Below are 22,532 nucleotides of genomic sequence, written 5' to 3' on the forward strand. Positions count from 1 at the left end.
TGTGTATAGTGTGTGGTGTGTGTAGTGTGGTGTGTGTGTGGTGTGTGTGGTGTGTGTATGTGTGTGTGTGGTGTATGTGTGTGTGGTTTGTGTAGTGTGTGGTGTATGTAGTGTGTGGTGTGTGTGTGGTGTGCGTGTGTGTGTGGTATGTGTAGTGTGTGTAGTGTGGTGTGTGTGTGTGTATGTGGTGTGTATAGTGTGTGGTGTGCGTGGTGTGTGTGGTGTGTGTGTGGTTTGTGTGTGGTGTGTGTAGTGTGTGGTGTGTGTATGTGTCTGTGCGTGGTGTGTGTGGGGTGTGTGTGCTGTGTGGGGTGTGTGTGTGTGTGTGTGTGGTTGTGTAGTGTGTGGTGTGTGTGTAGTGTGTGTAGTGTGGTGTGTGTGGGGGGTGTGTGTGTGGTTTGTGTAATGTGTGGTGTGTTTAGTGTGTAGTGTGTGTGTGGTGTATGTATGTGTGTGCGTGGTGTGCATGTGTGGTGTGTACAGTGTGTGGTGTGTGTAGTGTGTGTGTGTGGTGTGTGTGTATGTGGTGTGTATAGTGTGTGGTGTGTGTAGTGTGTGTGGTGTGTGTGTGTGGTGTATGCAGTGTGTGGCGCATGTGCTGAATGCAGGGCGGGGGTGGGAGGTGTATATGGACACGGGCAGACGGCTCCCCCCTCCCCCGCTCCCCCCCGCCCCCCGCCCCCCGTAAGTGCAGAGGCCGCGCATCCCGGGGTGCGGGGCACCCTGCAGGACCAAGACCCACCAAATCCCTGTACACACCCCCCACAGCGCCTCCCACACATGACCCGGATGGACAGGCTCGCCCAGGGCCTGCCCCATGCGCAGACCCCAGAGTTGGAACGAAAGTCAAATGGGGAAGCCACGGGGCTCCCCTCCCTCTGGCGGACCCCCCCATCTCCACGCTCCTGGGAAGGAGGGGCCGCCCGCAGAGAAGGCAGGCGGCGCCGCTGTGAGGCTCCTGGCTGCGGGGAGGGTCGGATGCCGAGCGGGTTCTGGCTGGGCTGGGACAAGGGGGCACCTCCGGCGCGCCGCCCGGCCCCATTTAGTCCGACCTGGCTGTCGGGTTGCCCAGCAGATCCACTGGGCTCGGGTCCCCTGACCCTCCAACTCTCGGGCAAACACCACAGGAGGGGAGGAGCGGGGGAGAAGTCACAGAGCTCGCAGCTGTAGGGGCCTGCGTCCCGGAGGGTGGGGGGCCTCAGGTCTGCTGAGCGGCCTGTGATCACGGCTTACAGGTTTTAAAAATGCACGTTTATTACTATTACATTTCTTAAGCATGTAAAATAACTATTTAAATACAGTACAACCTTTTAACATGATTATAATTTTAAAAAGAAATACACAAACTTGTATACAGAAAAGAGATAAGCTACAAGGATTTACTGTAGAGCACAGGGAATTATACCCAATGTCTTGTAATAACCTCTAGTGGAACATAATCTGCAGAAAACCGAATCACTATGATGTACACCTGCCTGAAACTAACAGTGTTGTAAATCTGCTACACTTCAATAAAAAACAAACAAAAAAAGGGAATAAATATTATGCTTGTTTATTAAGACGTTGGGAATGATTCAGACGCGACAGCAGATACAAAAGTGCTTTAAAAATAAAGGTGCTGGGGGTGGGCAGCAAGTGTATTCATTGTTCCTCTCAGTATTTTATCGTATTACTTACCCTATTATTTCCTTGGAGAAAACGGGTTTAATTAAAAGGCACAGGCCTTTGGTTTGGTGACGAAGAGGATGTCTAGTAACTGGTGACCACCAGCCCTCAGAAACTGAGCGTCCTGGATGGAGATGGCTGAGGGGGACTCCGGTGGGAGGGTTTTGATTCTTCTGTGCTTTCATCGTTTCAGAGTGTGAGGGGGACGAAGGCTGAGTCCTGATCCCTGGACGGCCACAGCACCTCAAAGAAAGGTATCGGGACAGTCGCTAAAGATGGTCCGGGTTTGCTCCAGCGGGGCTCTCCCTGGGGCGCTGCAGCTGGGCCTGGGCGGGCGGGGCTTCCAGCCCAGGAGCGGGGCGGGGTCATGATGGAAAACATCCGGGGGGGATTCTCTCTGGAGGCAGGCTACGAGGTCAGGCTCCCCTGGGTGGTCAGCACGAGCTCCGGCTAAGCCGACCCATCAGGGGTCTTGCTGAGACTGGGCGACGCAGGCCAGGTGGACCGATGCTGACGGTCAGACACTGGAGGTCGAGCCTGGTGGGGCTGAGTTTGGGCCCGTAGGGTTTGTGCGCCTCACAGAGGGCTTGTTGTGGAAGGGGGAAGGGAGCTCGGACCCAGGTCACGGAAGCAGGTGCACACACCGCGTTTATCCAGAGATGCCGTCTGGCTGTGGTTAGAAGCCATGCTGGTCCGGCTCTACAAGTGGAAGAGGAATCCCACTCAGGTTAAAGACCTGGAACACCGAGGCTCAGAGAGGGCAAGGAACTCCTGCAAAGCTTCACAGTGAACGCACATTGCGTCTTTACGCTGAAGACGAGTCCTACCATCCTCACCTCATTGTGAAGCCTTCCCATCACTAGCTGACCAGAGAATAATAGCTCAAGATGCTAAAATGACTTTCCAGAGTCACAGAGTTAGTAAGTCAAAGAGCTGAATTATTTATATTCCCCAAGGAACCTTTTTGTTTGTTTGTTTTTTGTGGTACGCGGGCCTCTCACTGCTGTGGCCTCTCCCGTTGCGGAGCACAGGCTCCGGACGCGCAGGCTCAACAGCCATGGCTCACGGGCCCAGCCGTTCCGCGGCATGTGGGATCCTCCCGGACCGGGGCACAAACCCATGTCCCCTGCATCGGCAGGCGGACTCTCAACCACTACGCCACCAGGGAAGCCCCCCAAGGAACCTTTTAATTAGAAAAATATAGAAAAGTACAAAAACAGAAAACAAAGTTCCCATAAACAGACATGTGATTGTTAGTAACATGCTGTATATTATGTTTAATTGCAGGAATGTGAGCTTTTATGTTTTCACCATCATTATGTATACATTTGGATATAGTCACTGAGGTTATCATAGGGTTTTAACATGCAAAATAAGATAAATTAGAACAAATCAATCATTTAAGTTTGTTGTAAATTCCCTATCAGCTGCAATGTGTAGATTGTTTATATTTTATAGAGTAGCAAATTTCTTAAAAATTCAAAACAGCAAATACTTTTTGATCACCATGCTTACATACTAGATACATAATATATATGACCTATACATAATTTGTTGTCTATATGTGTCAAAATTCATATATATAACTACATAAACCAAAGTGGAATTTTCTTACTCTGATTCTCAAGCTTACTTCCCACAGGTATCCAGTACTGAAGTTTGGTATAAATCCTTTCAGCCTCTATTTTTTTTTTTTAAGTAGAGCTAAAATTGTAATCCAGGTCAATGTGCTCCAAATTCTGTGTTCTTTCCATTAAGTGAGATAATGTGTGTAAAGTACCAGCAAATGCCTAGTGTGTCGTAAGCACTCAGTAAGCTGTAGTTTTGTTTCACTTCTATCAACACCGCTGAATGGAATTAGTGATCAAATCAGTGAATTCTTGGTGCAAGTTTTGTTCTCAGTACCACCACACTGGGTATAGGATGTACTTGAGAAGGTGTGAAGGGTACAGCATGTCATTTTAATAATACCTACAGGTAAGGGAGTCCAGACAGAAGCCTGGTCGGGAGGATACTAGGTAACCTGGTAACAGAGCAGGGCGTGAAGGCTGACCTTCAAGGCCACAGTGATCTTACCCTTTAATCCTCCAGGTGTCGTCAATGACAGTTCCCTCGCTTTTGATAAAAACGCATTGCAGGCATATGGCAGTTTCCACGTGGGCCTTCAATGTGGCGAATGGAACTGCAAGCAGATAGGTTGGGGGTCCCCAGAGAGAGAGAACTAGGAATGGCTTTCTTGACAGAACCCATTTTGTGATCTAAGCCTGGCCACAGTGCTTGCCCTTGAACGGGTCTCAGTCATTAATCTTAAGGGAACAAAGGAATGCAGGAACAGAGAAGAGGCAGTCAAAAGTAGTACAGTGATGGGCTTTCCTGGTGGCGCAGTGGTTGAGAGTCCGCCTGCCGACGCAGGGGACACGGGTTCATGCCCTGGTCCGGGAAGATCCCACATGCCGCGGAGCGGCTGGGCCCGTGAGCCATGGCCGCTGAGCCTGCGCGTCCAGAGCCTGTGCTCCGCAACGGGAGAGGCCACGACAGTGAGAGGCCCGCGTACCGCAAAAACAATAAAAAATAAAAAAGTAGTGCAGTGATAAGCAGAGTCCTAGCTCCTCTTCGAGGGATAGGCCTAATAATACATCCTTGAGCTCTGAGGGAACTAAGGCCCCCTCCCCAGTGGAGGTTGGAACAATGAAGGTGACCCTCCTGACTTCAATCAACTAGAGCTTGGACTCTGTCGACCTTTGCCCCAATTCTGTGCTGAGTTCTCCTCTGCTCAAGCCCCTCATGAATATGCGTGTACCCTAGCTTAAAACTTCCTCAAGAGGCGAGCCCAGTTTTTGGGTAACAAAACCACCAGCCTGTGGAGGCTCGAACTCCGTCGGATATGCCTGGCTTCATGGCCCACGTAACTGGAATAACAGGACTTCAAATCCAGCTGCCTTTGCTGCTCAGATCCGCCTCTGCACCATCCCCTCCCGGGGTGTGGACCCATCTCTGGAGGCCATCTCTGGAGTAAAATCTCACTAAGTTGAGCCTTCAAACAGGGATGGCACACTTGATCTTTGTTAACAGAGTTCCTACACCAGTGAATTTTCAGGACTCTATTAGCCAATAAGAGCAATTCAGGCTAAAATTAGTATCTTCCTCCAAGGAGAGCTCAGTAAATGAAATGTTCTGTAACCATGTCTTTCTAGATCTAGAAATGGATTCTTATGTGTAAGCGTTGTATTTTTAAAAAATTAATTAATTTTTGGCTGCGTTAGGTCTTTGTTGCTGCGTGCGGGCTTTCTCTAGTTGCAGCGAGCGGGGGTTACTCTTCATTGCGGTGCACGGGCTTCTCATTGCAGTGGCTTCTCTTATTGCGGGGCACGGGCTCTACGCACGCGGGCTTTGGTAGTTGTGGCATGTGGGCTCAGTAGTTGTGGCGCACGGGCTTAGTTGCTCCATAGCATGTGGGATCTTCGCGGACCAGGGCTTGAACCCGTGTCCCCTGCGTTGGCAGGTGGATTCTCAACCACTGCGCCACCAGGGAAGCCCCGTAAGTGTTGTATTTTTGTGACACTGAATAGTGTCAAGCACACCTCTTACAGAACTTTAACAATAGCATGACTTAATTTTATAAAACTCATAAATGAGTAAATGAATGACTAGGGCCAAATTCCTAGAACTCCCGAGAAGTGCTCAGAATTCCAGGATGCCTGAAGCTCAGTCACCAGCCCCCTCCTGCTTGCCTCAGGCGCTGTGCTTTGGGTTGCAGGTCCTCCCTCCTGAGCTCTCCTAGAAATAATGCAAAACGTTGTTTAAATATACTGGAATTTAGCTTTTTAATTTAGTTAGCCTGGCCTTCTTATTCCAGATCGGACTGGATTTGCAGGAAGTTACAGATTAATTTATAAAGAAAAATTTCAAAGCAGAGAAATGCGGATATGCCAGACAAAGGAAGCCAGTGGTCTGGCCCAGGCCCCATGAGAATAAAGGTGAGAATAAAGGCATCCGTGTTATTTGTTGAAGTGTTCTGAGTTAGTGTTCTGTTTTGTTTGTAGTGACCTTGAAGGGGCTGTGTTTAGATCCTGGCTTTGTTTTGTAACCTCTACTTTATTGTTTCTGATTTTTATCAATGTTTGTGCTTGCAGTATGTTTATTTTGACAGAACCCTGTGGGCCCCAGGTACAAATTCATCTTGTGTAGGTAGCACATCTTAGAACCATCACCATGTCTACGTTCAGTATTTCCATCCTGAAGTCTTTCCAGTCCAGAAGACCAAGCTTATTTGACCTGGTTTGAAAAGGTGTATAGATATATAATTTTATCATTCTTATATATTCCCATGAAGAAGGAGTTCTTTAATTTCTACTGGGTAGATTATACTTCAGTGGGTGTTCTGGGGTTTCACATCAGTTTGTAATATTTGTGCCTGGTGGGCCCGGAGATATTTGTGTGCCTGTGTGTTTATCTCCTGACCCTTGCGACTCACTGAGAAGGGAAGGTGGGGACCACTGGGCTCTTGCCACGGCCTTGCTTTCCAGGTAGCTGGTTGGTATGTAAAATTCGGCTTTCCCCCTCCATGCCCTAACCACTAACCCTGACAGGGCCCCTGTGCCCTGGGTCTGTTCTCGGGGCTCCTGCAGGCCTCTTCCAAAGACAGACTCAGAGCCTCTTTTCATTTTAAAAATTTTGCTGCTAATCATTTCTGGAAAAACCCAACAGGTACAGTTGATTTTTTTTTTTCTTTCAGAGTAGTAAAGATACAAAGCTTAAGAAAATGTTTATAGAAACCTAGAGTTCTGGATTCTTTTTATAAAATGTACTTTTAAATCCCACAAGTAATACACGTTTGGTGTGAAAACATAAGCAATACTGACGTATACCGAGTAAAAAGTTTCTCTGTGGATGGTAATTTGCTGGGCAGAGCGTTTGCACATTAAAATTGTGATAGATGCTAACAAATGGATGCCTTCCAAAAGCGTTGTACTGTTTACACGCCACCAGCAGCTTATTTCCCTGCACAGCTACCAGTTTCCCTAGGTGCTTCCCAACACTGGGTACAGCTTTGCAAATGTTTACCACTTTGATAGGCAGGAAAAGGGCATTTCATGTTTATTTGCATTTCCCTCATTACAATGGAGTTGAATATCTTTTTATATTTTATTGTTTGGCTCTTTTGTGAGATATGAAATCAAAGTCATCTTGTACTTGGGAATGTGTGAGGTACTTCTGCTTCTGAGTTTTGGTGAGAGGCCAGAGGACACTTCGGGCCGGTCCTCTTCTGCCCCAGGCTGCGGTTCGGGCGGGGGCCCTGCCACGTTCGCCGTGACTGTGGCTGTAACCTATCTTACCTAGAAAAAGTAACAATTTTCGGCTGTCATAATTAGCTGTCAAAGTCCCTTCAACTGCCTGTGAACTACACCAGGTGTGCCACATTCTTACTTGCTCGTCAACGTCAGGCTCCCCGAATGCGAGGGACCAGCGAGCACCACGGCGGGTTCCAAGGCGGCCTGGCCAGCGCAGCTGCCCACTTTTCCCTCGGACCCTGGGCTCCTAACGTGGAGACGTTGGAAGCTCGCGTCCCTCCCCCTGCCTATGGCTGAACACGGTCCCTGCACCCGCCCCGGCCGAGCCCACCTCCTGCTGCCCATCCCGGGGCTCGGCCGCACCCTCCCCCCGGCAGGTCCACGTGCCCAGCGCCTCCGCCCTCGGGGTTCCCGGCCACCATTCGCGCAGTTTCCCACCCGAACGGCTGGGCTGCTGCGCAGCCCCGAGACCACCAGGCGCGGGGGCGGAGCGCCCTGGCGGGAACTGGAACCGCTTCCAGTCCCGCCCACCGCGCCCTCGAGCCACGGACCCAGGGGTGTGCGCATGCGCACTATGCCCGCTCCGCGTCCGGCGGCTGTCGCCATGGTGACCGGAGCCCCGGCCGCCCCGCCCCCAGCGCCGCTGCCCCGCAGACCTGGCCGCGCCCCCCCGCAGGGTGAGGGGTTAGGGGGTCAGCTCGGGTTGGGGGTGGATCCCGGGCTGAGGGGTGAGGAGGTCCGCCCGGGTTGCGGGGGCCTCGGACTGAGGGGTGAGCGGGGGCGGTCCCAGATGAGTGGGGGCCAGGTTAAGGGGGCCCGGGTGAGAGGTGATCCCTGGTGGAGGGTGAGGGGGTCGGCCGGGGGGTTCGGGGATCATCCCGAGGTGTTGAGGGGCCCGTGGTGGGGGGTGAGGTGTGAGGGGGTCAGCTTGGGGTGGGGACCCGAGGTAAGGACCTCGTGGAGTGATGTGGGGGGCGGGGACCTCGCTGAGAGGAGGAGGAGGAGCCTCGTTGGAGGTGTGGGAGGGTCGGTCGGGGTCAGGGCCTGGCCGGAGGGGCGGTGACTTGGGGTGGGGGGACCGCGAGCAGGGGAAATGGGGGCCTGGGGGGTGTGGCCCGCCTGGAGGTGGGCCCGGTCCCGGGCGTACGGTGGGTCTCGCTGGGTGCGGGGACCGGGTCCGGTCCGGGAGGGGCCGGGGCGGGGTGGGGGTGGGGAGGGCCCGGTCCTGGAGGTGGGCCCGCCCCACAGCCCGGCCCCGCCCGGCCCCACTGGCCGCGTCCGGTCCTGCAGGAGCCGCAGCCGGTGCGTCCGCGCTGCGGGCCGGCCGAGGAGGGGCGCGCACGGACGCACGGACGCACGGACGCCGGCGCCCGCCCGGGAGCATGTGGAAGCTGGGCCGGAGCCGGGTGCTCCTGGACGAGCCCCCCGAGGAGGAGGATGGCCTGCGGGCGGGGCCGCCGCCCTCCGTCGCCCCCGCCGCCGCCGCTGCCGCCGCCGCCGCTGCCGCCGCGCAGGTGAGGGGGCGCGGGTCGGGGAGGGCGCGGGTCGGGGAGGGCGCAGGTGAGGCCTGCGCTGCGCCGTTGGAGAGGCGCACAGGTGGGGTGCGCAGGTGAGGCCCGCGCCGCGCGGCCCGTTAGGATCCCGCGTGGCTCGTGGTGACCCCCCACGTTAGGAGTGACTGAACCCCATGCCCCGCCACCCTCTTCGCGCGTGTTCGGGACCGCGGGCGCAGTCCCCGGAGGTGGTAGGGCAGAGGGCGCGCACCCAGGAACCTCGGGCCGTGGCCTTGCTGCGGACGGGGACCGCGCCACGCCGGGGCGGACTCACGGGCAAGGCCTGGACCGGTGGGGGCCAAAGCAGCGCGCTAAGTGTGCTAAATACTTGTTTGTTTAAGCAACAGACCTTCACCTATGTTTAAACCTTTGGTTGGAGGAAGAAGGCAGATGTCCTTTATACAGAAAGACACTGGCCTTACAAGTTCAGAGATGTGCCTGGAATGTTTAGAATTTTTTAATTAAAAAGGATCCCAGGTGGATCCTGTCTGCGCTACAAATGCTTGCCTCCACCTCATCCCCAACGCAGCGTTCCTTTCCACGTGCAGTGAAATTCAGCTCTTTATTTTATTTTTAAAATGACGGTGGTCATACAGTTTCTTGTTTGTTAAATGTTTGGAAACTCTCCTGTTGCTGGTGGCCTGTAACGGAAGTTAATGGGGATCGGTATCTTTCTTCTCAGGACTTGTAAATAGTTCACCAGATTGTTTCTTTCCCAGTTGGTTCTAAATAACTTCCCTTGGAACTGAAGTTGTCTCGTCTTGATAAGACATTTTTTTTTATAGGAGTTAAATGCCCTTGATTAAGCATTTAAATACGGTCCCTATCTGAAGTGTCTTTCAGAAATCAAGTTTTGGTGGTATTAGTGCTCGCCTTACTCTTTATTTTTTAAATCTCAAAATGTTATGGTTACTTCATTTTTATAAATTTATTTATAAATTATTTATTTTTAGCTGCGTTGGGTCTTCATTGCTGCACGCGGGCTTTCTCTAGTTGTGGCGAGCGGGGGCTATTCTTCGTTGCGGTGCGTGGGCTTCTCATCGCGGTGGCTTCTCTTGTTGCGGAGCACGGGCTCCAGGCACGCGAGCTCAGTAGTTGTGGCTCACGGGCTCTAGGGCGCAGGCTCAGTAGTTGTGGCGCACGGGCTTAGCTGCTCCGTAGCATGTGGGATCTTCCTGGACCAGGGCTGCAACCCGTGTCCCCTGCATTGGCAGGTGGATTCTTAACCACTGTGCCATCAGGGAAGCCCTTTATGGTTACTTTAAACAGCAGCTCTCTTAAATATAATGTTGAGAATTTATATGCAGTTTAAGTGTGGTTATAGAGTTATTTAATTTTGTAAATAACTATTATTGGTCAAAGATAAGAAATATTTGTTGTTTCTGAACGAACTATTAAAATTTTTAAATTGATTCTTCCTATGTTCTGCTTGTATTTCTCCTAGTGAATCCTAAAACACGTTTTTTCCTCTTAAATTAAATTACTTACAGGGAAAAGTTGGAAGGATAGGAGATTGAACACCCACATATATACTTCCTAGACTCAACCATTAGTGATACATTTATTAAAACTTTTTTCCCGATCTTCAAGTTTACAGAATTACAATCTATACCTTTTTTTCTCACTGTGTATTTGTGTGTGTGTTTTAATAGTCTTTATTTTTAGGTACCCAGCAATTGAGTGGAAAATGCAGAGTTCCCATATACCCCCTGTCCCCATACAGACACAGCCTCCCCCTGATACTAGCAAAATCCCATTTGTTACAACCAGTGAACCTCTGTGGACACATCATTATCGCCCAGAGTCCACAACTTACATTAGGGTTCCCTCTTGGTGTTGTTCGTTCTGTGGGTCTGAACAAATGTGTAATGACATGAACTCACCATTATAGTACCATACAGAGGAGGTTCACTGCCCGAAAAACCCTCTGTGCTCTGCCTGTTCACCCCTTCCTACAGCCCCACAGCCACTGATCTTTTTAGTGTCCGTAGTTTTGTCTTCTCCAGAATGTCAGAGTTGAATCATAAAATATGCAGCTTTTATAGATTGGTTTCTCTTACTCACTGAGCAGTATATTTAAGCGTCCTCCCTGTCTTTTCACGGCTTGGTAATTCATTTCTCTTTAACGCTGAATAATATTCCATCGTCTGCATGTACCAGTTTACCTGTTAACCTACAGAAGGGCATCTTGGTTGCTTCCATGTTTTGGCAGTTGTATATAAAGCTGCTGTTAAACATCATGTGCAGGGTTTTGTGTGGACATTAGTTTTTAACTCACTTGGATAAATACCAAGGAGTGTGATTCCTAGATCATAGGCTAAGAGTATGTTTTGTTTTGTAAGAAACCAGACTGTCTCCAAAGTGACTGTACCAATCTGCATGCCCACCAGCAATAAATGAGAGTTCCTCTTGCGTCCTGTCCTTGCATTCCAGCGTTCGTTATCAGTGTTCTGGATTTTGGTCATTCTGATAGGTGTGTAGTGGCATCTTGTTTAATTTGCATTTCCCTGATGACACGTGATGTGGACCACCTCTTTATATTGCTCATTTGCCATCTGTATGTCTTCTTCGGTGAGACGTCTGGTCAGATTTTTTTGACCCATTTTTTGAGTTGCTTTTTCTCCTTATTGTTGAGTTTTAAGAGTTCTTTGTGTATTTTGGATAACAGTCCTTTATCAGATGTCTTTTCCAAATATTTTCTCCCAGTCTGTGGCTTGTCTTTTCATTTTCTTAACATTTATGTTTCACAGAGCAGAAGTTTTTAATTTTAATGAAGTCCAGGTTATCAGTTATTTCTTTCATAGATCATGTCTTTGATGGTGTTTCCCCAAAGCCATCAGCACACCCAAAGTCATCTGGATTTTATCCTGTATTATCTTCTAGGAGTGAGAGCTGACTGCAGCTTCTGTGTTACTTTATTAAGGGTATCTATAGTTTGATGTGTTGAAAACTTTGCTATAGAAAAGCAGACTTTTTGTGGCAAGTCAGTCATACTCTAAATTGAGTTCATTTCATCAGGTAGATAGATCTTTATCCCAAAGCCAGCTTCTCTTAGCATTAAACTTGAAAATTCATGACAAGTCTACCATAAAACTTCTGCTGGCAAAATTTTATTTTAAAGTTGAAAGAGGTAGGAATTCATATGAGAAGAATTTAATGGATCTGTTAAATTGTGTCTCATTAGAAAGACGGTCTTATCTGTTTCATTTTCAGTCTCCAGTGGCCTGCCACCACCCCTCCACCCCTGTCAGCCCGCTCATATTAAACATGTAGGCTCAGAGTACACTTTGTCTTATTCTAGAAAGGCATTTAGTTTGTATTCAAATCTGGTCTGTTCGACCTACTTGAAAATCAGGTCACATGGCTGTAATCTGTGTTGTTTTTTTAAAAAGAAAAAAATAGCTTAATGTTAGGTTCTAATAAGTTTGAAATGTGAGGCATTCAGTTATTACTTGGATTTAAGGAACACTTGACTGTACTAAAATAGCTTTAACATTATAGAAAATAAATTTCTCTGAGCATTTCTTTAGGCAATTGGCCTTTTTTGTCATGAATACACATCTATTTTGTAACAGTGGGGTTTTTAAGGTGAATCATTTATTGTAATCATTTAAAAAAGAGAGACTTACAAGTTTTAATGAGTCTAATTAAAAAAAAACAAATCTGCTATGCATATGGTAGAAGATTTCTGGATATTAAATGCCGGGTCTTAACTTCTTCCTCTTTCCAGTGGGAAGTATTGTTACCTTTTTTTATATAGCTATCCATGCAACATTTATGCATATACATAAATGTGTGTTTAAAATCGTACATTTGTTTTCCCACTACAAACATTTTTCTGCACTTTGAATTGTTCCCTCGATAAATAATATGTGTAGCATGGAACACTTCCTGTCTTAGCACTGCAGCTGAAAAAAATCATCTTTAAGCCTGTGTATTATTAAATCTAATTGGGCTCCTTCTGGTGGATATGGAGTTGCTGAGTCTTCTTTAGGCCCTGCTCCGGGGTCTGTGAGCGGTGAGAAGGAAATGGGGGTCTGCGATGAGATCCGCGTGCTGAGGTTTGGGCCGGCCTTCACTTGCTTTGAGCTGCACTGCACTGGGACTTAGTTAGCTGTACTTTAATGTCCTTAGAAACAAAACTCATGGTGTTTTTGGCATATTTTCATGTTAAAATTTCAAAAGACTTAGACATATTCTGTAGGCATTCCAAAAAAAAAAATCAGGGAACATTTCAGGTGCTTTTTACTCTGCTCTGAAGATAGGAAGAACCAAGGGGTAGTAAGTCTTAGTTGAGATGACACCGAATCTTTCTTGCGGGGTACTGTGAGAGCTCTGTTTAAGTTTGCTTTATGGTGATGGGAAGAACGGAGTGAAGTAGATGCGTGGAGGTTTATGGGAGCGCTTTAGTTGAGAAAGTAAATGCTCTAAGGCCTCAAACTCTTTCTTGGGGCTGATATACTGGGAGGAGCATGGGCTTTGAGGATAGACTGGGCTTTAATTAACAACTTAAAGACACTTACCCCTTGCTTTTTCCACTTAGCAATACGTTTTGGATCTGATTGTTATGTGAAGGCTTCTTTATTCTTTCCAGTGTTTGTGTGTGTATCAGTGTTGTATGGTATTTCCTGGTATGGATATATAGACTTTAAATGCCAGACCTCTATTGGCGACCTTTAGGAGGTTATTTCTAGTCTCTTTCTATTACAAACATGAGTATAAATCATTTCACATATCTGACGATAGATGTCTAGAAGTGGAGCTGAGTCCAAGGGGACCTCCCTTTGTAATTTTTTTTAATCAAACATTTATTAGTTTATTTTTCTTTTTTTCTTATTAGTTATCTATTTTATACATATTAGTGTGTACATGTCAATCCCAATCTCCCAATTCATACCCCCCCTGCTTTCCCCCCTTGCTGTCCATGCATTTGTTCTCTACATGTATGTCTCTATTTCTGCCTTGCAAACTGGTTCATCTGTACCATTTTTCTAGATTCCACATATATGTGTTAATATACGATATTTGTTTTTCTCTTTCTGACTTATTTCACTCTTTATGACAGCCTCTAGGTCCATCCATGTCTCTAGAAATGATCCAATTTCGTTCCCTTTTATGGCTGAGTAATATTCCATTGTATATATGTACCATATCTTCTTTATCCATTCATCTGTCGATGGGCATTTCTGTTGCTTCCATGACCTGGCTGTTGTAAATAGTGCTGCAGTGAACATTGGGGTACATGTGTCTTTTTTTTTCTTTTAAAGCTTTTTTTTGTTAATTAATTAATGTTATTTTATTTATTTTTGGCTGTGTTGGGTCTTTGTTGCTGTGCGGGGGCTTTTTCTAGTTGCAGTGAGTGGAGACTACTCTTCATTGCGGCGTACAGGCTTCAGTAGTTGTGGCTTGTGGGCTCTAGAGCGCAGGCTCCATAGTTGGGGCGCACGGGCTTAGTTGCTCCGTGGCATGTGGGATCTTCCCGGACCAGGGCTTGAACCCATGTCCCTGCATTGGCAGGCAGATTCTTAACCACTGTGCCACCAGGGAAGCCCCATGTGTCTTTTTGAATTATGGTTTTCTCTGGGTATATTCCCAGTAGTGGGATTGCTGGGTCATACAGTAATTCTATTTTTAGTTTCTTAAGGAACCTCCATACTGTTCTCCATAGTGGCTGTATCAATTTACATTCCCATCAACAATGCAAGAGGGTTCCCTTTTCTCCACACCCTCTCCAGCATTTGTATGGAGACACAAAAGACCCCGAATAGCCAAAGCAGTTTTGAGAAAAAAAAAAAAAAGGAGCTGGAAGAATCAGACTCCCTGACTTCAGACTATACTACAAAGCTACAGTAATCAAGACAATATGGTACTGGCACGAAAACAGAAATATAGATCAATGGAACAGGATAGAAAGCCCAGAGATAAACCCACACACCTATGGTCACCTAATCTATGACAAAGGAGGCAAGGATATACAATGGAGAAAAGACAGTCTCTTCACTAAGTGGTGCTGGGAAAACTGGACAGCTACATGTAAAAGAATGAAATTAGAACACTCCCTAACACCATACACAAAAATAAACTCAAAATGGGTGAAAGACCTAAATGTAAGACCAGTTATAAAACTCTTGGAGGGAAACATAGGAAAAACACTCTTTGACATAAATCACAAGATCTCTTTTGACCTACCTCCTAGAGTAATGGAAATAAAAACAAAAATAAACAAATGGGACCTAATGAAACTTAAGAGCTTTTGTACAGCAAAGGAAACTATAAACAAGACAAAAAGACAACCCTCAGAATGGGAGAAAATATTTGCAAACAAATCAACGGACAAAGGATTAATCTCCAAAATATATAAACAGCTCATACAGCTCAATATCAAAAACACAAACAACCCAATCAAAAAATGGGTGGAAGACCTAAATAGACATTTCTCCAAAGAAGACCTACAGTTGGCCAAGAGGCACGTGAAAAGCTACTCAACATCACTAATTACTAGGGAAATGCAAATCAAAACTACAATGAGGTATCACCTCACACTGGTTAGAATAGGCATCATCAGAAAATCTCCCTTTGTAATTTTGATAGATGTCTCGAAAGTGCCCTCCCAAAGAGGTTGCATGAATGTATGCGTCAACCAGCCATGTATGCAACTGGCTTTCAGGATGGGCTGGCCAGTATGATACAATGCAGTATGTCTGCAGAGTTTTAGATCTGATGGGTGAAAAGTACTACCTTAATGTGGTTTTAATTTGTGTTTCCCTCGTGGACGATATTAAATAGCTTTTCCTATGTTTATAAGCCTAAACGAAGACTTCTAAAGTCTTCCCCATCAGTCCTGTTACCATGTCACTAGATGGATTAAACTGGAGTCAAAATAACTGCATTTATGTGCAGATACAGCCTGGTGGTTCAGATGTGGACGTTGTCACTGGTGTCCGTATCCATATGCCTTGGTTGAGTCCCACCCCTGCTGCTTGTTACCAGATGCCCTTGTGCAGGCCCCCATCCAGACAAGCTTCCGGTTTGTTTTTCATCTGTGAAATTGGCATAAGGTGAAGCTACTCTACCGTGTATTATCTGTTGTCCTTAGACACTGCTAAAAGCCCTTGACTGGGTTAGTGCCACCATTTGCCAGATGTGTAAACCAGTCACAAAGCAGGAGGGTGACAGCTACTACCAGGTGGTGACAGAGACTCTCTACTTGACCAGAATGGAGTCAGGCTCCCTTGTGCCCTGTCTCGGATCAATGTCAATGAGTCTTGACCCTGAGAATCTTTGTCAGCAGCTCTGGAATCTTCTTGCTGCCCATGTGGCCCAGCCGGGGTAGGGGTGGGGAGGCTACAGATGGACAGGAGCTTTGAGGGTGGCGGTGACAGTGATCCCAGTGTCAGCCCAGCTGCACTCCTACCAGTGACAGCGACCTCCTGCATCTCACTGGTTTGATAGCATTCAGAGAGCACTTAACTGTCTTCTTAAGAGTCATCTACATTCTAGTCCAAAGGCTCCACAGAGGAGGATTCTATGCCCACTGCTGTGACCCTAATGCCAAGAAGGGGCTGGGGGTGCACCTGTCCGTGCTCGTGGAGTGAAGGGACTGGGTGCAGGATTGTCGACACCACCAGATGTGGGAACTGGGCTTGTGTGTAGAGTGCTGAGGGGGTTAAATGGGTCATCAGGGAAGCAGCCGCAGCGTCGGTTTTCTTTTCATCGGCCTGGAAGGATGAGTGGGAGTCATCTAGCCTAGAAGATCTGATTTCTTCCTGGATACAGGTTCATTTGGGACTAGGCAGATACTTCTCTGTGAGGTTAGTCTTATTGGACATTCCCATGATAAATCTGATGTTTAGTCCGCAAAACTCCTTTCATCAAATAAAAGCAGACAGTTAGTTGAGGGAAGGGGAGGAAGAGGAGGAGAAGATAAAAGATCAGAGGTAAAATACTCCTTCCTTCTAGATTCACTTAAGGCATCTCAAAGGAGGCCTGAAGTTTCTCCTGTTTATGAGACAGAGTAGCACAGTCCAATAGAAATACAGTGCAAAAATTTTCTGGTAGCCACATTAAAAGTGTTTTTTAAAAAGGTGAAATTAATTTCAATGCAATATTCTAAATTAAATATATCCAAAATATTAATTATATCAATATGTAGCCAATATAAAAATTCGTTAAGGAGTTACTTTACTTTCACTTTTTTTCATACTAAGTCTTTGAAATCTAGTGTGTATTTTACATTTACTAGCACATCTCAATTTGTATACTCACTTTTCCTCAGAAATACGAGGTCAGTATTTAGATTTTATAAAATTTGCAGTTGAAAAAGTAGATTGTTTTATCCAAGTTGTTCTGAACATACATAAAAGTTTTCTAATAACTGAATTGAGTGTCTTTTTTTGAATTGGTACATAAATAATTGAAAATGCGTTTCCTCAGTCGTGTTAGCCCTGTTCCAGCTCCCTGGCAACTGTGTTTAGCTGCTGGTTAGGGAACTGGATGGCATAGTTCCGGACTTTTCCCCCAGATTCAGATCAGTTCATCTCAGGTTTGTGGATGCTTGTACGTGCCTGGGCCTGTGAACCTCTCTAGGCATGAGCTGGTTGAATTCCAAGGTCCCCCGCCCTGTCCTGTTAGCACAGTGGCCACTTGAGGATGGAAAGGGTTAAGGCTTGGTGTCTGTCTCAGGCCCCAGGCCCCAGCACACTACTCTGTGTAATGTTCACCTGTCAATGCTAATATTAAGCATTTAGATTGAAATTGTTATTCCTATGAGTTTAAAATCCTAGTTCATAAGGTTCACTTTTACTGATTTTACTAGAACTTAAGGTCGTATGACTTAGAATATTCTTTAAAAATTGCTACTCATTAAAAATTGCATCACAGAAGATTGTGATGTACCTTAAGGAGAAGATGCATGTTAGATGAGCTTTGTTCAGGCGTGAGGTCAACGTTAATGGCTGTACAATACATATTAAATAAAGTGTCTTTATACAGAAACACACACAAAACAAGGTTATGTATTGAATGATTGATGAAAATGTGACAGAGGCTCACAGGAACCTGACCCTGTATTTCCTGTAAGAGCAGTGATTCAGTATTTGCTGATTCATTGTCCGTGGCAACTTTTACAGCGCAGCTGCCTTGAATAAGGAGAATCAACTCTATTTTACATTTGAGGAACTTAAGGAAGCTAAAAAACTTGTGCAGAGTTATGTAGCCACTAATAGGAATTTGAATCCGGGTTTCTCTTGAGGTTTTTTTTTTTTGCTACACTCTTTCTCTTACCTTACAGGTTATCATAAATTCGTGATATTTTTCTTCACTTTCCAAACATTCATATTTTATATTCAAAAAATTCTAGGGCTTCAACAATTAGTGCTTTAAAAAGCATTGATAAAATTGTGTCTTGGCTCAAATTTCAACAAACACCCTAGGATACTTCTACTTTTTGCTATGCTTAAATATTGTAATAATGAGTGTATTTATCGAAGTCTTACTATGGGAGATAGATGGTTCTCTGGTGAATTAGCAAGTGAAAAGTACTAGAACATTGTGAGAAAAGCAGAGCTGTCACACATACACGCGCCCTTTTCTTTATTCACCTCCTTTTCAACTTAATTATTGGAGGAAGAGCAGGTAGACTTTAAGCCGGTTCTTGAGGAAAGACAGTGAGAAAGGGGGGAAATGGCGTAGCTTTGGATCCAAAAGAGGTTTGGGGGATAGAGAACAAACCAATTTAACTGGCACGGGAGGTTGGGAAGCCCCATTAAGGGTTTCAGACTTCACCTTTTAGACGAATATTGAGGGCCTTTGAGTCAGGGCTTCATGGTATTTGACAAGGAAATACTTGTCTGCGGAGGAGGGATTAGAGGCAAGGTGCATTGAAACAGGATTCTGGTGTAGGAGTTGGGACGTGAAATAAGAGCCTGAATTCTAGATGGAACAGTATCAGGACAAGAGGGAAGAAGTGAGCTTGCCAAAGCCGGTGGAAGAGAGCTGTTGCCTTTTCAGGTGAAGGTCAAAGGCTGAAGGGCAGTCGCAGTGATCAGGACGAAGATGTCACCTCTGAGCAGCAGGGAAGCCCAGGGTGCTGTGGCTTTGGGAGCAGCTTAAGGAGTTGACTGTGGACGTGTGACTTGGGGACGGCGTCCCACATCCTGACGGACGAGCTGCGCAGGTGTGGTGCTGGGGGGAGGAGCTGAAGGGCTCATCATTTGTGAAGAACTGCAAGGACCTGGCTCTCCATTTCAGAACTTACACTGCAGCTGATGAATGAACTGGGACCAGGGGAAAGGGAGTAGGTAGCCCGGTGTCAGCAGGCAGACCTGGGCCCACCTGTCGCTAATTGTGTGACTAGGGGCAGATGAGTCAGTTATTCCCTCTCCAGAATCCCTGTTCTCAGTGAGAGGTTTAGATCAGGAATTGGGCTGTGCGCGCTGTACAGTCTCCATCACAGCTGCTCAACTTTGCAGCTGTCCTGTGCAAACAGCTATGACGTGTGTAAGTGAACAGGTGTGGCTGCGTTCCAATAGAACTGCTGACCCCTGGTTTAGACTAAAGGATCTTTGAAGTCTCTTCTAAATCTAAGGCAACTTGATTCATTAGAGGTTTGCAGTGTGGAATTTGTTGTGATTTCAGGTACAAGTAGGGAGTCTTAATTGCTAAACCTGGAAATAAATGGCAGGGTGCTAGAGCTCATTTATATTCTTCCTGGGCTTACATTTTGTTAATTAACAAGTGTGCATTCGTATAGCTTTCCATGCTTTCACATAAATTAATTGTCTAGTTTGGTCCTTTATCTCATTCCATGATGAAATGAGTCATGCTTTTATGGTCAAGGAGACGACACTAAGAACAGCATGTGATCATCCGCATCATCTTAACCCAGATGGAGCATGGAGGCTAAAGGAACCGGGAGGTGTTTTGAGACAGTAAGAACTGTGTGTGTAATGGTGTTCATCTTAGTTCTGCGGAGCCTGGGGGCCAGCAGGTGCCCTTCTGGGGAGACTGCTGACTTTCCCCCAGTAGCAAGTGTTCACTGGGTGTACAGCTGCCTAACCAGAGAGCATCGTTTGCACCAGCAGGGGCTCTGTGTCCAGGTTCTGGCCTGTCATGTGAGAGGAAGCCGTGTGTGCACCTGCCTCGCTTCCTCTCTTTCCCTCGTCACATAGGTCAGTGGTGGAGGGCTGTCTTCCACCCCAGAGGTGGTGTTGTGTGGTGGTGTGCTGTGTTACAGCAGCAAATTTTATTACAACCAAGAGGCTTTATTACAAATTCCCCCCAGTGACCTACTGTATGTCACGTACCAGTTACTTCATTCTCCCTCTTCTGTATCAGTTAAACTTTAAAATAATACCTGATGTGATTTAGTGCTTCCTTGTAACTATTTATATCTCTTTTTAGATCTTCTTTGCCAGGTGTTTGGCTATAGCTAAATACTAAGCTTGTTGACTGAAGACCAATAATACTTTTTAAAAACAAAGTTTTATAGCGATGGTGTTTTAAACAATAAATGGAGACGTTTTGCCCCAACATGTAATTATAGACATTGATCGATGTGACAAGAAAGTGTGCTAAGAAATTTTACAGAGAAAAGACAGTCTGTAACTATAATTAAGACTGATCATCTCCACACCTTTCCATTTTTATCATAAGGAATATATATATCTCCATGTTGTTTTTTCCTGATACCAAGCAGTTCTCCAATTTTCTGACACCAAGTGGGTGTTCTGCAATTCATTTCCGTTCTGACACTACCTGAAGTTAGCACAGACCCCGCAAGTGAAGGGCTCTGTCCCACAGGACTGCCGCCATGTCAGAAGTCAGCCACAGATGGGGTGCCCAGGCAAGCATAAGAGGAGTGACGCCAGCAAGATGGTGGAAGGGAAGCCCCAAGCCTGTTTCCCCTCAGAGACACTGCCTTACAATATATGGGCCAAAAAAGCCTTTATGACTCCAGAAACCAGTTACGAAGTTGCAGTAAACCAGGCAGGCACAAAGCTGAGAACAGCTGCATTGAAATGGGTAAGGAGGCTGCTTCACTTCACTCACAATAGCCGTTCCCACAAGTGTCCCTTAGCACAATTGGTAGTAAACGCCAAACTCAAGACTTCTCCGTCAGGAAGGTAATAGAAGAGTGGAGCACGTGCCCTACGTTCTGGCTTTTTGAGAAGCTGCCCAGGGGACTAGCTTGTCTCACCTGACTGGCATACTTGGCACACCTGGGGCCACTGAGAACAAATGAGAGTTCAGCTGCTTGTTGCAGTGCCAGAGAACCTACAGACAGATGCCAGAGGGAAAAAGAGGTTACAAGCTCTGGAAAGAGAAACTGAGAAAACTCTCTAATTGGGAAATTACATGCACAACCTCAGAGGAGACACATCCCCAGAAAAGATTTAGAGGCTCCCAGAATCTCTAGCCAGCATGCTTGGTGAAGGTCTTTCCCTGTATGAAGCCAGTCCATAAAGACTGGGAGAGGTGGCAGTTTTTTCAGATGCCCAAATCTCAGCAAAAAATAATGAGGCATCTGAAGAAACAGGGAAATATGGCCTAGTCATAGGAACAAAATAAATATCCAGAAACTGACCCTAAAGAAGCTGAGATCTGTGAATTACCTACAAATTCAAATTAATTGTCTTAAACACAGTATGCTACGAGAGAGCATAGAGAACTAGCTGCAGTTGTGAAAATGATGCATGAACGAAATGTAAATATCAACAAAGAGGAAGTATAAAAAAGGACCAAATTGTGGAGCTGAAGAATACAATAGCTAAATTGAAAATTTCTCTAGGGGGTTCAACAACAGAATCGACCAAGTAGAAGAAAGAATCAGTGAGTTTGAAGACAAGTCACTTGAAATTACCGAGTCAGGAACAAAAAGAAAAAAGAATGACAAAGAGTGTAGAAGGCCTAAGAGACTTATGGGACACGAATAAGTGGACCAATACATGCAGTGTCAGAGAACTAGGAGAAAAGGGCAGGAAGCTTCCCAAACCTGAGGAAGGAGATAAATATCCAAATTCAGGTTGCTCAAAAGAGGCCCAAACCAAGACACATTATAATAAAACTGTCACAAGGCAAAGCCAAAGAGAGAATCTTAAAAACAGCAAGAAAAAAGCGAGTTGTCACATACAAGGGAGAGCCCATAAGATTCTCAGTGAATATCTTAGCAGTAACGTTACAGGCCAGGAGGAAGTGGGATGATATAGTCAAAGTGCTGAAAGAAAATAAAAATGCCAACCAGGAAAACTATCTGGCAAAACCGTCCTTCAAAAATGAAGGAGAAATAAGACCTTCCCAGAGAAATAAAAGCTGAGGGAGTAATTACCTTGTCACTAGACTTGCTTTAGCAGAGGAACTAAAGGGAGTTCCTTCACATTGAAATGTAACATAAAAGCACATGAAAACATAATGCTTTTTGTTAAAGGTGAATATATAGACAGGTATAAAATCTGTAATACTGTGATGGTGTTACGTAGATCACTTTTAATTTGGGTATAGAACTTAAAAGATAAAAACATAAATATAGTAACTATAAATAAATGTAAAAAGATGTAATTTGTGATATTGATAACAAGTGGAGGGGCGATATAAAGGAGTAGAGTTTCTGTATGTGATTGAAGTTATTAGTTTAAAAGATTGTTGTAACTATAAAATATATTATGTAGCCCCCACAAAAAAATACCCGTAGAATATACACAAAAGAAAATGAGAAAGGGATTGAAGCATGTCCCTACAGAAAACCAATGAAACGAAGGAAGCAAGAACAGAAAAGAGGAACAAATAAACTGTAAGACATACAAAAAACAATCAACAAAATGGAAATAGTAAGTGCTTCCCTATCAGTAATTACTTTCAGTGTAAATGTATTAAACTCCCCAATCAAAAGATACAGAGTAGCTGAATAGATTTTTAAAAGTAAGTATGCAAGGGCTTCCCTGGTGGCGCAGTGGTTGAGAGTCCGCCTGCCGATGCAGGGGTCATGGGTTCATGCCCCGGTCCAGGAAGATCCCACATGCCGTGGAGC

General features: G+C 45.9%; 1 protein-coding gene across 3 annotated transcripts in view; it reads left to right on the top strand.

Annotated features, from left to right (window-relative positions):
- Nucleotides 1–7,328: 7,328 nt before the first annotated feature.
- Nucleotides 7,329–22,532, top strand: part of TDRP (testis development related protein) — a 59,470-nt gene continuing 44,266 nt past the window's right edge. The window contains exons 1-2 of one of the 3 annotated variants that reach the window (XM_073798624.1): nucleotides 7,329–7,633; nucleotides 8,247–8,470. In XM_073798624.1, coding sequence (XP_073654725.1) covers nucleotides 7,522–7,633; nucleotides 8,247–8,470 — 336 coding nt within the window. In that variant the 5' untranslated portion in view covers nucleotides 7,329–7,521. Of the gene's footprint in view, nucleotides 7,634–7,903; nucleotides 8,471–22,532 lie in introns of those variants that run through there. The other 2 variants (XM_073798625.1, XM_019921264.3) reach the window with 2 other exon arrangements.

The sequence above is a fragment of the Tursiops truncatus genome, chromosome 21 (genome assembly GCF_011762595.2).
Source record: "Tursiops truncatus isolate mTurTru1 chromosome 21, mTurTru1.mat.Y, whole genome shotgun sequence".
Lineage (NCBI taxonomy): Eukaryota > Metazoa > Chordata > Mammalia > Artiodactyla > Delphinidae > Tursiops > Tursiops truncatus.